General features: G+C 47.3%; 1 protein-coding gene across 1 annotated transcript in view; it reads right to left on the bottom strand.

Annotated features, from left to right (window-relative positions):
• Positions 1-20,974, bottom strand: part of AACS (acetoacetyl-CoA synthetase) — a 58,985-nt gene extending 38,011 nt beyond the window's left edge. The window contains exons 1-4 of the mRNA XM_084820485.1: positions 20,777-20,974; positions 11,281-11,384; positions 9,777-9,897; positions 2,378-2,491 (exon numbers count right to left, since the gene is read on the bottom strand). Of these exons, the coding sequence (XP_084676611.1) occupies positions 2,378-2,491; positions 9,777-9,897; positions 11,281-11,384; positions 20,777-20,894 (457 nt within the window). The 5' untranslated portion in view covers positions 20,895-20,974. The remainder of the gene's footprint in view (positions 1-2,377; positions 2,492-9,776; positions 9,898-11,280; positions 11,385-20,776) is intronic.
• Positions 20,975-21,190: the final 216 nt, after the last annotated feature.

The following is a 21,190-nucleotide window of genomic DNA, read 5'->3' as shown; positions in this document are numbered from 1 at the left end:
CAGCCTGTCCTGCCGCCCCTAAACCAACCTGCTTCCCTCAGGTGCGATGTAGGACCATTTCCTGTTGCCAGTGTTGAAGTAAGGGTCGAGTGCCAGTCCAGTTGCTTTCCGCATCAGGGATGGAAGAGGGCGGCATCTTGCCTTTGCTTCAGGCAGCAAAATAACTTGGGCCAGGCCTGACTGTGGGCTAAGCCCTTAACCTCTCCCCACACGCTGAATTAGGACCAAGTTTTGATCTGGATCGTGGGGAGGAACCCTGTTGCAACACCTTTGCTGTGCAATCAGAAGGACACCATGCTCTGATTCATACCACGGTTGCTCAAGACCAGGAGAAAGGCAGGCAGAGCACAGATCCAAGGGTGCAGGAGTGTCAAAAGCCATATTGCACCACGCAGAGGATGGGAGAAAGGAAGATAGGAAGCTGCCTTCTACTGAGTCAGACCATGGGTCCATCTAGGCCAGTATTGTCAGCACTGACTGGCAGCAGCTCTCCAGGGTTTCAGGTAGAAGTTTTTACCAGCCCTACCTGGAGATGTCAGGGATCAAACCTGGAATCTTCTGCATGCAAAGCAGGGGCTCTACCACTGAGCTACAGCCCCTCCCCTAGGAACGTTAACACCTGAAGGTTTCAGGAAGAGGAGCGCCAACACACCACGCAGAGCAGGAGGACAAACGGCAATGCCCGTCGGAGTTCTGCCAGTGTGTGAAAAGCGAGAGGAGGACTGCCAATTTTCACAACATGCTTAACAGCAAAGGTTTGCCCAGAGGCATAAAAACCAGGTACCCCATACTCACCTCTGCAAAAATGACAACAAAAACTTATCAGTACACCTTTACCACCACCTCTCTGACCACCTAACTCTACCACCCACACCTTTTACTCTGCAAGACTTTTTTTTTTTTTTGCATTCTCTGCAAGATTTTTTTGCACTCTCGCATTTTTGCATTCTTGCATTCTCTGCAAGATTTTTTCCTTTTTAAGATGCAGACATTGCCACCGCAAGCTCTGTTAGACGGATACGGCCTCCGTTCAGACAGCGCGCCAAACCACGGATGTGAAACCGAACCGGCAAATCGAAGCTTTAGAAACCATGGTTGGAAGCGGGTTTTGCGAACCATGTCTCATGCCAACTACGGCATCTGTTTTTGAGCAGACAAACCTCGGACGCAAGCATTTATTCGTGCCATTTCGCGTTCTCGTTACAGGATTTGGAAGCAGAGAAGGTGGAAATCAAAACAACAGCCCTCAGCGAAAGCTGTCAACAGAGTGTGGCCTTTTCTCTCCAGAGGTGGAAGTTTGGGATTCCTCCAAGGATTCACTTGATCCCAAGGCAAACATGAAGCACTGAGGCTCGTTCATCTGAATGTTTGCATAAAGGGGGGCAGGGGGAATAGGTCTGTGTTCACAAGTCTTCTAGCAGCTGGTTGGCTTAAGGCAGGGATGGGTGGGAGGTAGTTAAGAAGCCACTGGAAGACCCAGCAGGTAATTTGCAGCAGATCGGCAAGAATTTCCAACTCCCTATTATATTTAGCAGGAGCAGCAATGACTCCCCTCCTGCCCTACTTTATACTATCGAAATGAAGAAAGTGGATTTTTTGCATGGCAGGACTGTGAGAGGAGAAAGGGGCAACTCCAGTGGTCAAGGGGCTGGAGCAACTCCCCCGTGAGGGAAGGTTACTACAGCTGGGATTGTTTAGCCTGGAAAAAAGGCGAGTAAGAGGAGACGTGATAGAGGCCTGACGTGATTACGCATGGCGTGGAGAAAGTGGATATTTCTCCCTCCCTCATCATACTAGAACCCAGTGGGGTCACCCCATGAAGCTGATTGGTGGGAGATTCGGGACAGACAAAAGGAAGGGCTTCGTCACACAGCGCAGAGTTTAACTATGGAATTCGCTACCACGGGACGTCGTGATGGCCACCAATTTGGATGGCTTTAAAAGGGGATTGGACAAATTCCTGGAGGAGAAGGATAACAATGGCTACTAGCCCTGATGGCTATGTGTTACCTCCAGTATCAGAGGCAGTGAGCCTATGTACACCAGTTGCTGGGGAACATGGATGGGAGGGTGCTTTTTCACTCATATCCTGCTTGTGGGTTTCCTGTGGGCAGCTGGTTGGCCCCTGTATGAACAGAGTGCTGGGCTAGAGGGACCCTTGGTCTGATCCAGCAGGGCTCTTCTTAAGTTCTTACGGGTTCTGTTCAATTCTGGTACCCAGACCCATTTCCTAGGCTCAGCACTCTTCCATTTATTTATTTTTTTACACCAGGCTCCAGTTGGTGGATGTCAGGGTCCTACTAAAAAGAAAAAGTAGACCCTCACAAGCAGCCTGACTTAAGGGAACAACGCAGGGAGAAAAGGAAGGCCGACTCACCAACCACTCTGTCTCCTGTCTGCACTCCCATCTTCCTCAGAGCCGCGGCGTAGACAGCAACCTGCTGCCTTAGCTCTTCAAACGTCACCTTCACCACCTCTTCCTTGCCCTCCTCTGTGGAGAAAGATTTGACGGAGAAAAGTTCCATGAGCAAGTCGGCACTGGGATGCAAGGAAGTACAGACAGATAAGGGGGCTACTTCAGACAGAGGGCTTTCACAAGCCAAGAAGCTTCAGGCAGTGTTGCTTAGTGGTTAGAGTGCCAGACAAGAACCAAGGAGACTCAGGTTTAAATCTCCACCCTCTGTATGAAGCTCATGAGGTAACCATGGGCTGGTTGACCCATGCCCTCCAGATGCTTTGGCCTTCCCAACCTTATGCCCTCCAGATGTTTTGGTCTTCAACTCCCAGCATTCTTAGCTGCAGTCCAACACATCCAAGAGGCACCGGATTGGGGAACACTGGCCTACCCTACCTCACAGGGTTGCCAGGAGGATAAAATGTGGGGAAGGAGGTGGGTGTGAAGAAAGGCAGACTACACATCTAATAAATACAGTGGACATAGGTCCAAGCAAATCTGGAGCCTGCTGCCTTTGGAACAGCTACTCTGGTCAGCATTTCTGCCCAGGAGAACACAGATCATCACCAAATCCTTGATTTCAAAACGGCGTCCTGTAAGCAGAATCATTATTACCACGCTAAGGCGAGAGGACTAAAACAAAGGAAACCAAGTCGCCAGCCAGCCCCCCCCCCCAACCCCCCGGCTGCAATTCTTGTGGTTTGGCTAGATTTCTTTATTTTTTTCCTGCTTAGTGGTCCTTTAAAAAAAAAAAAAATCATCTGTTATAGTCAACCTGACTACCTTAAGAGCTTGCCCTTGGGTCTGGTGCTGCTGCTGCTGAATGCCCGGTTGATCCAAAATAGAACTCAATCCAGACAAGATGGGGGTACTGTTAGCGGATGGTTCGCCTGCCCAGCTAAGCAAAGTTCAACCTGTTCTGGAGGGGCTGCGCTCCCTCTAAAGGATCAGGTTCATAGTTTGGGGATGCTCTTGGATCCAGCACTGTCCCTAGAGGCACAGGTGGACTCAGTGGCACAGAGCACCTTTTATCAGCTTAGACTGATATACCAACTACGTCCTTATCTGGAGAGAGATAGCCTAGCTACAGTTATACGTGGGGCTGCCTTTGGAAATGGTCCAGAAACGTCAGCTGACCCAAAATAGGGCAGCAAGACTGTTAACAGGGGACTGGACAACGTTATCATATTATGCCAGTACTTTTCCGTCTGCACTGGCTGCCAGGCCATGTCTGGGCCCAATTCAAAGTGCTGGTGTTAACATTCAAAGCCCTAAAAGGCTTGGGGCCAGGTTACCTCCCATATACACCTGCATGGACCCTAAGATCATCTTCATCAGTCCTTTTAAGGGAGCCCTTAGGGGACCTCAACAACTTCCTCACTAAAGGCGGTGAGGTGAGTGGCTACTAAGAAGAGGGTCTCTTCTGCTGTGGCACCCCGGTTGTGGAATGAGCTTCCCAGAGAGGTTTTGCCTGGTGCCAATATTGTACTCCTTCTGGTGTCAGGTGAAGACCTTTCTATTTTCACATGCATTTTAGTCTTTCAGTTACTGTTTTATATCCGATATTGTATTTTCAATCTTTGCACTACAGCTAGCTTCTATTTGGTTGTTACTTTTACTTTTATACTGTAATTTTAAAACGTTTATATTGTATTTCATCATCTTGTATCTTACAGTTTTAATTGTTGTGAACCGCCCAGAGAGCTCTGGCTATTTATTATTTAGTTAGTGCATTTATATCTCGCCTTTTTTCCTCCTTAAGGAACCCATGGCAGCATACATAATCCTCATTCTCTCCATTTTATCCTAACAACAACCCTGTGAGGTAGGTCAGGCCAAGAGTCTGTGACTGGCCCAAAGTCACCCAGTGAGCTTCCATGGCTGAGTGAGGACTAGAACCCGGATCTCCCAGCTTTCGGGAAGTACAGAAATGTAATAAAAAGATAAAAAACTTCCCTGCCTGCCCCATTCTGGTGAATTTAATTAAAGGATAGTACAGAAGGGAGCTTTGTGAATGGACCCGTGCGTGTGTCTGGTGCAGGTTGCATGATCAAAGGTAACAATTTCTCCACAGGCACTCTCCGATGCCAGAGATACTGTCCCTCCTACAAGTGTGTGAGATGCAGGGAAGTATCATGAATGTCCCTTTTCTCTCTCCCCACCCCCTTTTATTCTCCTCAAGGAGCTTAATAAGTACTAAGGCGGTGTGGTCTTTTTATAGCTCCTGGTTCAATTTCAGAGTGGAGCTTAAGGATTCCGGCAGCGAGAACGGCCATTGAGGGCTTTTGCCAAGCGGTTGGGAGCTGACTGGGAGGTTAAAGCCTATGGCGGGAGTCTGTCCTTCCCTCGAAACGCAGAGCGAATGAGGCCTTAACAGCATCCTGAGTGGTACTAGTTTGGACACTGGGTTCTCTGGATCAGTGCATTTTTTAACTCTGCCACTGAAGAAGCCTTATCCAGTTGAAACATGTTTGGCAAACAACAATATTAACTTTAATACATCGCCCTTGCAACACGAGATTGAAGATTTGTAACAGGGTTTTTATCGGTCCTTCGACACATTTTGTATATTACTGTGGATTTTGAAATTGGTTCATTTTTTTGTTGACCTGTTTACCAATGTTTGTACCTTCAGTTGTGAACTTTTCGCTATGTTTTATAAATTATTTTAATGGTAGAGTGCTGATCACTTGTGTAAAATTTGAGGTTCTTTCCTGAGTTCTTATTTTTTCTTTGGTGTTAATTGATCCGAAAATGTTCTCTTCTGTTTGGCCTTAACAGTATTCCTGAGGCTTGGCCTTTGAAACCCCTGCCTACCATTGGCTAGAATTGATTTGATTGATTTTATTTTTATATTGCCCAATAGCCGAAGCTCCCTGGGTGGTTCACAAAATTAAAACCACAAAAATACAAGAGAAAATACAGTATAAAATAGAACAGATTAAAACTACAGAATAAAAATACAACCAGAGTAAAACTAACAGCAGTGCAGATATTTAAAATGCCATGACAGATTTAAGACAGCAGAGCTAAAAAAACTGGAATGCTAAAAATGCCTGGGAAAATAAAAAGGTCTTTCTCTAGGCCTTCGGACAGGGTGAATGATTTCCCCTGTCCTATCTGTAACGGGGCATAGCAGTTGCCAAATTCAGAGCTCTCTTTTACCTGGTGGGTAGTGGTGGGGAACAAATCTGAATTTTGTATTCCAAGTTGTTGAGGTTTGCATATACTTAATGGCAAAGGTGCAGTCTAGACCCAGACTTCGTCCCGCCTGGACTGTGGGACTACAACTCCCAGCATCTCCTGGCTGACTGGGGATGCTGGGAGTTGTAGTCAAACATATCTGCTATTGTTGCCGCTGTTAACATCATTGTTGGTTTTATTATTGGTTTTAATTGTTTATTGTTGGCTTTTATTGTTTTTACATTTTTATCACTTTTAATATTTTAATTGTTTTTATGGATTTTATTGTTGTAAGCCGCCTTGGGAGAGCTTCTGCTCTGAAAGGTGGCCAATAAATATTTTAAATAAATAAATAAATAAATATCTGGAGGGTGCTAGGTTGGGGAATGCTAGTCTAGAGTGTTAATATTCATTTATTATAGATAAATTGATCGTGCAACCTGCACCAAACACACGCACGGGTCCATTCGCAGCCCTACTATTCTATGATTCTATGTACACCGCCTTGGACTCTTTGGAGGAAAAAAGGTGGGATATAAACGTAACAAATAAATAATAAATAAATACAAGGATGCAGACCTCTCAATACCACTGGGGGAGTAGGATCCCACAGTAGTCCTGTGGGTGTTTCAGGTATTAAAGCAAACAGGCTGCCACTCTTTGCCCATGCAAGATATATTGCCATAGAGATGGAGGGAGAGCAGCCCTCTACTCATCCAGAGACACTGGTCCAGTTCACACATCACAAAAACCCAGTGTTTCTTAAACCACTGCAAGCAGGAGAGGCTGAACAACCCACAGACGCTCTGTCCCAGAGTTGTTTAGCATTGCTTCTGAACCCGGAAGTCTGGCTTGTCTCTCCTCCAACAAGCCAGAGAAACAACCCTAGAACTAACCATGGGTTCTTTCTCTGATTTGTTGGGGTCAGATGCAATGCTAAACAAGCCAGGGACAGAGTGTCCCTGGTTTGCCTAACAGCTCCCAATCAGCTAATGCAAGCTGCCTCCTTCATTGCAGCTCACAGCTTTAAAAAAATTATGGGTTGTTGCAATGTGCAAACCAGACCAGTGGCGGACAATGGCAACTTTCCATTTAGGGTCGGAAATTTGGGCTGCGTGTTCACAGCTTCCCCCAATCCAGGGCCCTCCCAATGTTTTGGACTGCAACTCCCATCAGCCCCAGCTAGCATGGCAAATTGTCAGGACGAGGGGGCTGTAGTCCAAACACCTCCAGAGCTGCTCTACGGTCACCACTATCGCCATTTCCCTTCCATCTTCTGTCTGCCCTGTCACATCACAGCTGGAAGAAACCATGTAGGAAGCTACTTTATCTAGCGTCAGGCCAGGAGACCACCTCGCCCGGTACCGCCTACTCTGCAGCCTCTCTCCACAGTCTCCAAAGGGAGCCTCACCTGGCCTTGTTACCCAATGCTCATTTAACATGGCCTTCCCCAACCTGGTGCACTCCAGAGCATTTGGACTACAATTCCCAGCATTCCTGGCCATGCTGGCTGGGGTGGTTCAGAGCTGCAGTCCAAAACATCTGGCCGGGAAGGCTGGAGAGACAAGGAAATGAATCTGGGCCCTTCTGCATGTAAAGTGCACATTCTACCATAAGGAGAATCTATGGGGAGCTAGAGGGCTACGTCCCCACTCTAAATGAGGACCAAAGAGGCTCCTGGGAGTTCCTCTCCTCTACACTTTCCTGAACCACTCTAGGACTTCCCCGTAGACCATGTGGCACAGTTCAGTCTCTCCTCCTCTCTATGCTATAAGACCACAGCATTGGGAAGCCCTAGAAAGGCAATGCGATCCAGCCAACGTCTAATGACAAGATCAGCCTCGGATGGCCTTCTCTCTGTCCCATCAGCCAGGACAGCTAGACTGGTGGGGATGAGGGAGAGGGCCTTTTCTGTGGTGGCCCCCACTCTGTGGAACTCCCTCCCTAGGGAACTCCGTCATGCCCCCTCTTTAATGAGCTTCCGACGTGCATTAAAAACGTGATTGTTCAGGCAGGCACTTGGGGTGGGTTAGGGTATTTTAGAAAATGTTTTTATTGTAGAATTTTAATGTTTTAAACTGTTTTATTGTATGTTGTACATTGCTCAGAGTGGCTGGGCGACCAGCCAGATGGGCGATTAATAAATTTAATAATAAATAAATAAATAAATAATGAGTCCCACTTATCCACAGAATTAGTAAAATATATGGATCAGTAAAAACTGCCAGGGGAGAAGGTGGACAGAACTTGTGGGTCCGTTCTTTTTATGTCTTAGATCTGAATACCAGTTGCTGGAGAACATGAATGGGAGGGTGCTATTGCACTCGTGCAGGGCCCGCTCCAGACATGTTGCTGCCTGAGGCAAAGAACAAGATGGCACCCTGTCCCACTCCACGTACAAAAGCCAACTGAACTGGCAGCTGGATCTTTCTTTGACACCGGCAGTGGGACAGCATCCTCTGCCACACCAGAAGCAGCAGGCTACCTTAGGGGCACAGGGTGGGTCACTTGGCACACAACTCTCTCCTCCAATACCTTGTTGCCACCTCCCAACATCTGCCACCTGAGGCGGCCACCTCTGTGTGATGGTAGGGCCGGCCCCGCACTCATGTCCTGCTTGTGAGCTTCCCCTTTGGGTCGCTGGTTGGCCACCGCAGGAACAGGATGCTGGACGTCACAAGCCTTGGTCTGATCCAGCAGGGCTCTTCTTATTTCTTACGTACCAAGAAGGATTGATGCTGGTGTGCATGGACAAGCACAGACAGCTTCCGCAGGCTTATTTGCATGCCTGTATTAGGGCAACTGACTCACTGAAATCCTGTAGCTCTGAATGAGCAGTTAAAGGACTCCGAGGGAGGGAGGGAACAGAACCAGGAGTTCTGCAAGCACACTGGTTGCTCAAGACCCACCTTCAGCAGGTTGGAGAAAGTCCAAGGGGAGAGGGAAAGCAGGTTTGGCAAAGAAGGACTGACACGGAAATGTACAAACCGGTTTGGGAATTGATTGCGATCTCTAAAACCTGCAAGGTGGAACAGCATCCCTGCAGTGTTATGGAAAGAGTCTCTTTCAGTTGTACGGAAGTTTAGAGCAGGTCTACCTAACTCGTAACCCGCCAAGTGATGAATGGGCCTTGTTTGTGAAAACTGGCCAAGTTGGCATGTGGCCCATTTTATGGAGGGATTAAACCAGGGATGTGGAACCTCTGGCCTGCAGAGGTTCCTCCGAGGCGCAGGGCCTCACCTCCTACAGGATTTCCTGCTGTTATCTACCAATCTTTATCTCTGCATTATCTTTGCACATTTTTGCTTAGTTTCAGATCCTTCATCATGCTTATCTTATTCTGTTTTCTGTTTTCTTTTTTAGTAATTCATGCCAGTTTTCCAAAGAAGTGAGAAACTGAAGGAGGCAAAGACACTGAGATATTGGTCAACTCTGCTGTGTCCTCAAATATTTCTTGAGCTACTCATTGAGAACTAGAAATCTTTTTTAAAAATCAGGATGACGAAGTGCCACCTAAACATTCTCTCTGCTGTTATCTCCAATCGAAAATAACAGCGGAGATACGAGGCATCGGGGACTGGGCCAGTGCTGGGAGGAGCAACTGCTCTTCCTGAAGCTGGCCTAGTTTTCCCTCACATGCCTCTTGGCGCCAAGGAGGCTCCAAGTCTGAGCCCCATTCTCCCAGCGCCAGGGGTCTTATAGGCCCCTTCCAACCGTACTATTCTGTGACTCTATGATTCCGCACTCAAAGAATGATATTACGGCACCATGGTTTCATTTATCTCCTACGCTGAAGCCCTTCAAACTTTTGATAAAATTCCAACCAAGTACAGTTGCCCATATATTTTTTCTGATTAATACACACATACACACAAAATGGCATACACGCACTCCTTTTATAGGTTGTATATAACTTGTATTTTTACTTTCATTAGGTACTGAGCTCTTGCTTCAGTTATTTTACTGTAAGCCTACCACTTACGAACTAAGATGTATAACTGGTGAATTCCTTTGCTTCTTTAATGATTTGGATTTATTATTATGTATGTTCTTGTTTTTGTTGCCTTTGCTGCGTTAACTTTATTTTGAAATAAAATGTCATGGTTAAAAAACACCAAGATTCGCAAAGGCTACTTACGCGCTGCATAAAGGGCGATTTTATCGTTCTCTTTGTGCTTCAAGAGGTTTTCCGCGTAGTTTAACCGGCTGCCTTTAAACCACTCCGGAATATCCGCGATGCCCTTCGAAGGGTCAATCACCTGACGGAAGAATACCAGACATCCTCAGGAGAGAAGAGCTTTGCACTCACAAGGCAGTCGAGGCCTGCTACTGGGAGGGGGCGGGGGGGTTCACAAGCCTCAAAAGCCAGGCTGGCTTTCCCCGCCACCCCTTTGTCGGTAGTCCCACATAAGTTGACAGCTTGCATTAAAGTCCAGAGCAACTTTCCCCCTCCAGATGTGCTGGACGGCAACTGGCTGTGAAGGAAGTGCATCACATCCCAACACATCTGGAGAGCACCAGTTTGGAAAAGGGATGCAAACATTTTTCTCCTAACGTCTACAGCAGCCTCTTCCAACCTGTTGCCCTCCAAACGTTTGGGACTACAACTCCCAGCAGCCCTGACCACTGACCACACTGGCTGGGAACTGCAGTCTAAAACATCTGGAGGGCACCAGGTTGCAGACGTCTGCCCTTTAGAGTTACCCCTTTCCCTAAGAAGGCCCCATCCCATGGTCGCTCCCTTTCTCCAGCCACATTCCAGCCATTCACCCGCCTGATTAAGTGGAGATGTTTGCTAGTCCCACCGCATCTGTCTGCCAATGCAGGCAGCTCCTCTTTCCCCCGACTTCAGTTAAGTTTAAGGTTCAGATCAGATTCAGGGAGGGGCCATGGCAGAGCATCTGCTTTGCATGCAGAAGGTCGCAGGTTCGATCCGCAGCACCTCCAGCTAGGGCAGGAAAGAATCCTGCCTGAAACCCTGGAGAGCTGCTGCTGCCGGTCAGTGTCGACAACACGGGCTATGGACCAAGGGTCTGACTCGGTATAAGGCAGCTTCCTATCTCCAAGTTTTAGGAGGGCTAATGCAAGGGCTGTGAACAGAACAGGAAACTGGTCTAAAGGCAGCTCTTCCCTTCCTCCATCCGCTGCCTTTTGTACCACCTGGCCCGATGAAGAGTTCTGGAGAACTCAAGAGCTTGCACAGTTTTGTGGAGTTCTGGTTGGTCCTAATCAAGGCATTACCCAACTGCGGCATTTTAAAAGAAAAACCCACAGACGCCCACCCCCAAATCCAGGTAGCCAGCCACAGAAACACACCCACGCGTGGCGACTGGGTCAACTCTTCTCCAGTCCCTATTCACACGTGAACATGCGTCACTGGATTAATGCAACCTCAAGGGATTAACTTGATAGCGCCACCACACATCCAGCCCTGACAACACGGTTTTCAGTGGGGGCAGCTCACTCGCGCAGCTGAGAGTCCTCCAGCGTTGGGTCACACGCACATTTGTGATCAACAGGCCCACGACTCCCACTTCTTGCTCGGGCGAGGCATTCCACTCTGCGCTCACTTTACAACAGGCGTATCTTTACCCAAAGCACCGCTGAAACGGAGCTGAAGGCTCAGATCCGTGACGGCTTACCTCGTCGTACAAGCGGGAGAAGACAATCCCGCTGAATTTCCAAAACTCCGCCCAGAAATCTGGATAACGCTCCACTGACCAGTGGTACAATTCACTGTAGTTGGCTGTAAGTTAAATAGATCATATTTCAATTATGGTCTAGAGTCACATAATATACTCAGGGCTTGCAGCCCAAGATATGACTTATATTAATTGTCTTAGCATTTTGCCCTTCTGCTGTTGTTCTTTCGCCATTTCTAATTCTGTATTTTCATATCCCATTCTATTGAAAGCCACTTTGGAAATGCAGAACACGTCAGAACATAAGAACTTCAGAAGAGCCCTGCTGGATCAGAGCCAGGGTCCATCTAGTCCAGCATTCTGTTCACACAGTGGCCAGCCAGCTGTCGACCAGAAACCCACAAGCAGGACACGAGTGCAACTGCACCCTTTCACCCATGTTCCCCAGCATCTGGTGTACACAGGCTCACTGCCTGTGGTACTGGAGGTAGCACACAGCCATCAGGACTAGTAGCCATTGACAGCCTTTTCCTCCAGGAATTTGTTAAACATGCTCATTATTTCCAAGAAGTAAAACCAGCTGCAGCTAATGTCCACCGGCTGCTCTGGACTACCCTTCCCATCAACCTCAGCCAGCCGGCTGGGAATGATTGGAGTTGTAGTCTAAAACAACTGGAAGGTGCCGGTGTCAAGGGAGGCTGTGTTACAGCCTTGACTAAGGCAAATAAAGAAGCAGTGAGGAACTTATAGAAAACTGGGTGGAGGCCAAATTACGAGGATACACAGACCAGTCACTGACTCTCAGCCTAACCTCCCTCACAGGGTTGTTGTGGGGATGGAGAGGAGAAGGACCATGTAAGCCACCTTGGGTTCCTTGCAAGAGGGGAAAAAGCAGGATATAAATGTAGTAATAAAATAAATAAATTGGGGCCTGGTCCCCACATGCAGAAAAATGAAGCAACAGAATGAACTGTGGTACTTCTAGCTGAAGACTGGGTGTGCCATTTCTGAGCCTCTCTGTCATACAAGAGCTAGGACATCTGGGAAGAGAGTTCCTGGCACAAGCCACACCCTTCTGCACCGATCTTCTACTTCCAGGGATTTTTTTTCCATATACGGGAGCATTAAAAAAGACACAATCCACCAGCTCCAGTCCAAAATGGTACAGTCCGTTCTACCACCTCAGGACTGCGCCACTTCACTGTCCCCTGCTGTATGTTAGATTGGCCCTTTCTTGGACATATCAAAACTAGTTTATTATATTTATTTATCTCTATCCCAAGCCCTTTGTTTCTCAACCTACACAGTAGCTAGGAGCAAAACCAAGAGAGGTGAAGGCAAGGGAAAACCCAGAAAACGTGAGGGAAGGGAACCAGAAAAATTCGGGGGGGGGGGACACGTTTTTTCCCCCAAATTTTCCAAACATCCCCCCCAAAAATGGGGGTGACAGTTCTTTGAGAATTTTTCGGGGGGCCCCCCATGTTTTCCCGTCTTTTTTCTGGGTCTCACATCTCTAGCTACATCCAGCAATAAGGTACATCAATTGTGAACGCCACCTGTTCCTATTAGGAACAGTCATTAGCTTCCATATTTGTGAGTCATTAGGTACCACATTTGTTAGTTGAGAAGTGGTTAATACCTCCCTTCGCGCATTAGGGAAACCGAGGATCTTACGGAACACAAACAAAACCAAATGTCTTCCTAGTTAACGACAGCCACTCCAAACAGCAGAGGTCACGCACACAACCCTTTTGGTATTTTCTCTGGGAACAAATGTTAAGAGTATATATATCAATCCATCCTGGGAACTGATGGAGTGGAAGATGATGCTGCAGGTCTACTAAAGGGCAAGCCATCCATCCACAGACTTTTAACCTGCTAAATGAGGAGGAGAGGCCAGTCCTAACAAGAACAGTCCATCAACTTGGATTGGTCTCTCATAAAGTTGGGTGGTATGACACAGAATGCAGACAAGCTAAAAGGAACCTGTCTCAATTAACTAGGAGGGTAAGGCAGCTGAAGCTGGAAGCAGATTTGGAAGCATTGGCTTCCCGTCACTTAGCTTACAAGAACCTTCTTAGAAAGAAAAAAATGACGTTTATGACGGTTCAGCGGAGGGAGTTGGGTCTTGCAGCCATGGAAAGGAATGGCAGAAAGTTTTGGGACTTGATTACTATAATAGATATGGGAGCACATCCCACATTAGAGGCCTGTATTCCAGCTAATACCTGGCATACTTATTTTAGTAACATTTTTGGAAATGGTATAAGTACTGGCAGAAATGGTTCAACTTTCTTCCAGGTTTTGGCAGCACACCCAGAATGACCCCCAGTCACAGAACAAGAAGTGAGCAAACTTATCCATGCCTTAGCAGCGTGCAAAACACCTAGGGAAGATATGATCCCACCGGAGGTTTTTAAGAGTAATCCTGAATGGTGGGCACCTCTGTTAGCAAAATTATTCTCTCATATTAATACCACGGGAATCTTCCCTGAAGGATGGAAGTTGAGCATGATACTTCCAATTCACAAGAAAGGAGGTAAATCTAAGCCTCAGAACTATCGGCCAGTCAGTTTACTGGATGTCAGCTCCAAGATCTATAGCCGTTTCCTCCTCCAGAAGTTGAAAATATTTTACATCAGGAACAAGCTGGGTTTAGGAAAGGCCGTAGCGCTGTGGATCAGATCTTTGTTTTGCACCATTTAATTTATAAATAAATTTACTGGTCCTTCCAAAGGGCTCTTCGCGGCTTTCATGGACTTCTCCTCAACCTTTGATTCAATCAGTAAGAGTCAACTGTGGGATAAGTTTGCAGAGACCTATATTGATAAGAGACTGCTATTCCTAATTCGGGAATTGTATACCAACACAACTATGAGGGTAAAGGTTAGCTCAGATGGGAGATTGTCAGAAGAAATCTGTACACCCAAAGGAGTCAAACAAGGTTGCTTGTTGGCCCCACATTTGTTCAGTGTGTTAAATTGGCCAGAGTACTTCCCTCCCACAATAGGCAACCATAAAGTTGCGATATTAATCTACGCAAATGACTTGGTACTGCTCTCCCTGAACAAAACTGGGCTGAAGAGAACAAACTTTATGATTTCTGCCAAATGGAATAGCTCACAATTAACGATGCTAAATCCAAGGTGTTGGTCTTTGGTCAACGTCCCCCCAGGTACAACTGGAGGCCGGATGGAAATAAGATAGAGCAGGTTTCCTCCTTCAAGTACCTGGGTGTATATTCTGACAAGACAGGCTCTTAGAAAATTCAGCTCCAGAACATTAGAATAACAGCACAGGAGACAGCTCGAGCTATCTTGAAATTTTTCTTCTCCATGGGAGGCAGGTTGGTGGCTCCAGCACTGAAAGTGTATCTTGGAAAAGTGGTTGCTCAAATCCAACATGGGACTGAGATTTGGGGGGGGTCAGGCATAACAATTTGAAGGAGTTGGAGGCTTGTCAGAACACGTTTTTGAGATCCTTACTAGCAGTACCCCCAGGGACCCCAGCCCCCTTCCTCAGGGCAAAAACAGGCATGGTATCAGTAGGCACTGGTGCTCAGAAGGCAGCCCTTCTGTATTATAAGAGGGTCCTGGACAAGCCAGAAGATTACCTCCCCATGCTTTGCGTATTCAAAAATGAAGAAGGGTAGCTGGGTTAAGTCATGCCAAGAGTTGCTAACCTCCAAAAACCTTTTACCAGATATTTTTACTGTACTGGGAGCCAAAAAGAAATTGAGGGATTGGATTTATGGAATAGATAACAGGCAGGACCTAGATCTAATTAAGTTTTCAAACTTTTCTCAGTGGTATTATTTGGTTAAAATGGATCATGAAGGAGCTCAATCTCTGCAAACTCTTACTTTTGCTTCTATATCAAAATCCCAGATAGAGATTCCTGGGACAGATTTTGACGTCCTTACAGGGTAAAAGTATCTCTGTGAAGATCTGTTGGTTACTGTCAGACTATCACCCTTATGCTACACACAAAATGGCTTTGCTATCACCACAAATCATATCCATGCACTCATTCTGAGTGCTATTGCAGTGGACTGCACAGGTGATTTGTTCACTTGATCTCTGTTTACATTCTGTTATTGCATTATGTTTTAAGTTATGTTGCTCATAATGACTATTAGTCAAATACAATAAAATGTTCACAATACAAAAAAAAGATAAAGAGGCAAACAGAAAATGCTGATTTCCTTAGTGAAGAGTGACGTGCTTTAGAACAGGGCCGCACAATCTGACAGGGCTGCAGTGGAATCTGTTATCTCCTACTGGAGATAACCGCCAGAATTCCTCGGTGAAAAGGTTCAGGCGGCAGATCTTCGTCATCATGAGACCCTGGAGAGCCACCACTAATCAGAGCAGACAAGAATGGGGAAATTGCCGGGGGAAATTGTCTCACCCTGGTATAAGGCAGCCTTCTCCAACCTGGTTCTTATGAGTTGTAGTCACTGCTGGAGGCCACCAATTTCAGTAAAGCTGCTAAAGAGCATGAACCAGGAAATGCCTGGTCACCCCACCGCAATATACTTTACAGGTTAACTGAGAGGATGCCTATATAAATGTTACTAATATTTATACAGGATACTATACAAACATTAGTTATCATACTTGATACTGCATCAGATACCGAAAGTATTGTCCACGTCATTTCCCCTAGCTGATTAGGTTGCTGTTCTGTCTATTTTTATCACTGTGGATTTCAAACTGTTTTGTTTTTGTTCGGCTTTGAAATGGAAGTCCTCTGAGAGGTTCTTTTAAAAAAACTGAAGAGAGGTATAATAAATACTTGAATAAATTATTATTTTCCAGGGTCCAACTCCCCACCCACTTCACAAACAACACACCCAGTGATAACCTTGCAAGTTCAGGCAGGTGTGGAATATAGACAAACGTGTGAACTGCAATGTGAGGTGCCGCCAGAGGTTACATACTTCGGAAGGTGTCTGTGTAAAAAAATAAATTGACAAGTGTTCTCAGGGCGTCGTCATGGAATGCAGGAGCAGTGCGCAATTTCTTTTGCAAATCTATTTTTGTCTGGTTTTAACAAACAAAATATATAAACCGAAAACAAGGGTACAATGAGTCATTCTCCTCTATTATACATGTGTTCAGTATACAAGTCCAACTTATATGTAGTATACTAAGGGCACAATCCTATGCGTGTTTAGAGAGAAAAAAGTCCTACAACTCCCAGTATGGCTTGCTGGGGAATGCTGGGAGTTGTAGGACTTTTTACTAACTAACAATGCATAGGATTGCACCCTAAGATTTTCTTTGCACAACTTGTTGCCTAAAATAACGCATCCCTCAAAAATGGTATCTTGGATATTGGTGGTCTAAAAGTCCTCACTCTTTTGTTCACCTGTGTCAGGAAAGGGAACCATATTTCTGTGAAAATTAGCTTGTTTTATTAAATAATTATATACCACCCTATATTATCAGGGCGGTGCACAAAAACACATTCAAATGAAATAAAAGACAAAGACGAAAACCACAAAACTAGGTTTTAAAATCAGCAAATGCCTGGGTACACAGATAGGCTTTCAACCGGTGCCTAAACACCATGAAGGACAGCTCCTGTCCCACTGCAAGGGGATGCGAATTCCAAAGGTGGGGTGCCACAACAGAAAAGGCCCTGCTCTCCTTGGTTGACTCCCAGAGAGGTTCAGCTACTGAGCAATATATAAATGCAATAAATAAAATGAACCTGGGCGGACAATGAGTTGACCCAATGGTCCTGAACTGGGGATCTCAGTCGAATGGGCAGGTTGATAGAAGGGAAGGTGTTCCATTAGGGAACTATTTTTTATTTTTAAGTGATAGCAGTGTGCAGTTTCTACCGCAAGGTACCAGGCCTCAGTCTTGTGCAAGGGCCTGCTCCTTAAATATTGGGCCTGCTCCATAAATCAAAGTGCATGGAGACAGCCGACAAAGAGGGAAAAAGCACGTTCTCAGATGAGCCTTTACCATCCTTCTTTTTAAATTATTGTACATTCCATTGCCTTTTCTTTCTCCTTTTTTAAGAGGCATGGGTACAATTGGAAGGGGTGTTGCTGAACCAGCAAGGTTAACAGAGAAACGATAGAGATGCAAACCTAACAATATCAAAGGACATGAGAGCAGCCATGCTTCCAAGACGTAACAGCAAACCAGAAGGTCCGAGGATACAATACCGAGCACAATTCAAGGTGCTGGTTATTACCTTTACAGCTTGGGATCAAGGTACCTGAGCGACACTCTCCTCCCACAGGAATCTGCCCATCCTCTAAGATCAGATGCTGTAGCACTCTGATGCCTGTCACTGCATTCTGGGTAAGGTTGGTGGCAACATGCGAGCAGCCCTTTCCTGTGGCTGCACCCCACAGGTGAAACCCCCTGCCCAAAAGGTAGTGCAGCTTCCAGGTTTTGGAGCAGGCAAGATGCCCTGTATCACTCCTGCAGTGGGCGTTGAACTCTTAGGTTAGACGTGCCAAGATAGTGATAAATCAGACCCTAAGATTTACTTATGAGGAGTACTTTATTGGGTAACTTACAGCACACAGGCGTACCCAATTGTTGGATCAGACAGCTTCTCTGAACCCCGAGCCACTGGGTACAATGGGTCTTATACTCTACAGGTTAGCAATAAGCGGCGTTCCAGCAGCACGCGCCCCTCGCATTCATTCCCTGCATAGGCTAGCAGTGTTTGGTTCTCAAAGTAAACAGACTTCGCTTCCCAGGCACATCAGAGATAAAGACTCTCCTCATTAGCAAGGAATGCCCCAAGAAGGCTGTTGACGGCCTTTTGACTCATCCGCACATGCTCAGAGGCTTACTGGCATGGGAATTGCACCAATAATGAACTTAGGCAATCATTATGGATCTCTAGGCCCCTCTAACACGACAAATGACTTGGCTACGCTCCTGGTGCCAATACAGGCCCTCAATGGGCCCCCCTCCTTCAGCGAATCTACCTTCTCACCACCCGCAGAGGCTACTGCCCTTCCTTTTTCTCGTCGTTGCACCACTTGTTGGCTTGACAGGTGGAGAGCCAGTGAGCAAGCAGGCAGGGGCATCCGCTGCTCCTCCTTCTCACCACCACCACCACCACCACCACTGTCTGGACCAGAGCGAGAGGGAGATGGACAAGCAGGCTGCAATGGTGAAGGGGACGAGCAACTCCAGGGGGCTCTTGTCAGTGGGCCCCTGCTAGGGTGCGGGCCCTTGGCAGGTGCCCAGCCATGCCTACCCTTGACACCAACCTTGTCCAAGGGCTTAGATTAGATTATCTCCCTCACTTAGTTGTGTTCCACCAGCAACTGAAGACTTCTTCAGCAAGCTTTTGTCAGGTTAAGTTACTGGTTCCAGGGCACAGTCTGAAGGCACATGAGGCGGCCACCTTGCTGAAGCTAAGCAGGTCTGGGTCTGGTCAGTGCTTGGAGGGGAGACCATCGGGGAACCACACGTAGCTTTCCATGACAGAAAGAAGGTGGGATAAATGTAATTAATTAATTAATTAATATGTTAGCTGGATAAGAACATCAGAAGAGCCATGGTGGATCAGCCCAACGGTGTCTCAGCCTTCTCTAACCTGGTGCCCACAAATGCATGGGATGTCAACTCCCGTCAGGCCCAACCAGCATGGCCAATGGTCAGGGAACCTGGGAGTTGTAGTCCAAAACATCAGGAGAGCACCAGGATGGGAAAGGCAGAGCTATCCAGTCCAACATTCTGGTTGCACAGTGGCCAACTACATTTATTTATTTATTTCTAGACTGCCCAATAGCCGAAGCGCTCTGGGTGGTTCACAAAAATTAAACCCACAAAGCACCCGTGGGAAGTCCACAAGCAGGAATGAGTGCAATAGCACTGTCCCTCACCTGTTCCCCAACAACTGGTACACCAGGGCATACTGCCTCTGATAGTGGAGGAAACTTACAACCATCATGACTAGTAGCCATTGATAGCCTGGCCCTGGATTTGTCTAATTCTTTTTGCTTTTGCTTTTCTTTTTTCCCTTTGCTGATGTTTTTGTGATGGCTTTACTTCTACCTGGATTTTTACTGCTTTTTAAACTGGACTTGTACTGGATTATATATAGCAAGATGCTTTGTGAAGAATTGGACCTTCAAAAAATATAGGAACATTCGGATATATGAACAAACACTGTTTCGCACAGAAGCCAGCCAGAGGCCCCAAGGTAGCCCATAAACAAAGCACCAAGGCAGCAGCCGTACCCCACAATTGCCTGCCCCGCTCAAAGGTATACTGCTCTGAACATGGAGGCTCCATTCAGGAGGGGCTGTAGCTCAGTGGTAGAGCCCCTGCTTTGCATGCAGAAGGTCCGAGATGCGATCCCCGGCATCTCCAGGTAGGGCTGAAAAAACTCCTTTCTGAAACCCTGAAGAGATGCTGCCAGGCAGTGGCAACACTACTGGGCTAGATGACCTATGTTCCATTGTTCCTAGTGGTAGAGCACATACCTTGCATGCTGGAGGTCCCAGGTTCGATCCCCGTTTCCTCCTGAGAAAGACCCCCATCAGAAACATTACACTGCTTATGGGACTGTAGCTTTGGGGAAAAGGCCATAGCTCAGTGGCTGAGCCCCTGCTTTGCATACATAAGGTCCCCGGTTCCATTCCCAGCATCTCCAGGTTGGGCTGGAAAAACCCCTGCCTGAATCCCTGGAGTCACTGCTGCCGGTCAGTGTTGACAATACTGGGCTAGATGGACCAAGGGTTTGACTCAGTAAAAGGCAGCTTCCTATGTTCCTGTGACTCTGGCACATATTCTGGGCTTCATCCCCTTCCAATTAGGGAGAGGCCTATAGTTCAGCGGTAGAGCCCTTGCTTTGCATGCATAAGGGCCCTGAGTTCAATCCCTGGCATCTCCAGGTAAGGCCAGAAAAACCCCTGCCTGAAACCTGGAGAGCCGCTGCTGCTAGTCAGTGTTGACAACACTGGGCTAGATGGACCACGGGTCTGCCTCAGTCTAAGGCACCCTCCTGTGTTAATATTTAGCTACCACGGCGAACTGGATAAACAGTATTTGCCATCTTACCTTGCCATTAAGCCTGACCCTGCCTTACAGCAGTTCACCTGCTAAAGCCAGGGAACGCACCGCCCTCCAAAAGTTGCTGGGACAGGCAAAACCCATCATCCCCTCCCAGCTGGCGAGGGCTGTCGCAATCCAACATCTGGAGGGCCACACATTTCCTACCCGCCGTGCTCCAGGTTTGCCTACATCCCCCAGGCCACAACCCTACTGATTCAAACCTTGCATTACCAGGGCTGCATCCTCCCACCTTGCACCAGGCAAAAGAAAGAAGAATAAGACCTTAGCTGCCTCTGTGCATGCAGACATCAGGAGAAACGCACGTATATCTTGATGGGCAGGAATGCATCCCGCAGACTCCTCCTTTAGCACCTATTATTATTATTATTATTATTGCATCTATCATCACCATCACCACCACTATTATTGATTCCCCCCCAAAAAAGACTCACCCAGGCTGATGCCATAAGCCGCAGCCACCGCTGCCCGGAACTGATCCATATTGGTGTTGCGTTTGGAGTCCGGCTCCCACATCGCCCGCGACTCCATGATCTCCAGCTCCCCGGACATGGCGAGGTTGGGCGCGGGGCTGGTCGTCTGCGGCGCGCCGGGCAGAGACGCGTCCGCTCGCTCGGCTCAAGACGGACTGCGGGGCCCCGCCTCCTGGTAGCGCCTTAAAAAGGACGCCTCGCCGTCCCGGGTCCTGGAGTAAGCTTCCGCCGAAGGCGGAGGGAAGCAAGAAAGAGTGCGCGGAGCATATAAGGAAGGTGGGGCTGGGAAACGTGGGGGTGGGAGATGAGGGACACCCGCAGAAAGAGCGTGCAAATGTTCCTTCTTTTTTTTGCGCTTCTGGGCCTTCACCTCTC

Source organism: Heloderma suspectum, chromosome 13 (genome assembly GCF_057233095.1).
Source record: "Heloderma suspectum isolate Gila_16-S chromosome 13, 16-S_ref, whole genome shotgun sequence".
Classification (NCBI taxonomy): Eukaryota; Metazoa; Chordata; class Lepidosauria; order Squamata; family Helodermatidae; genus Heloderma; species Heloderma suspectum.
This window is presented reverse-complemented; position numbering and strand designations above follow the sequence as displayed.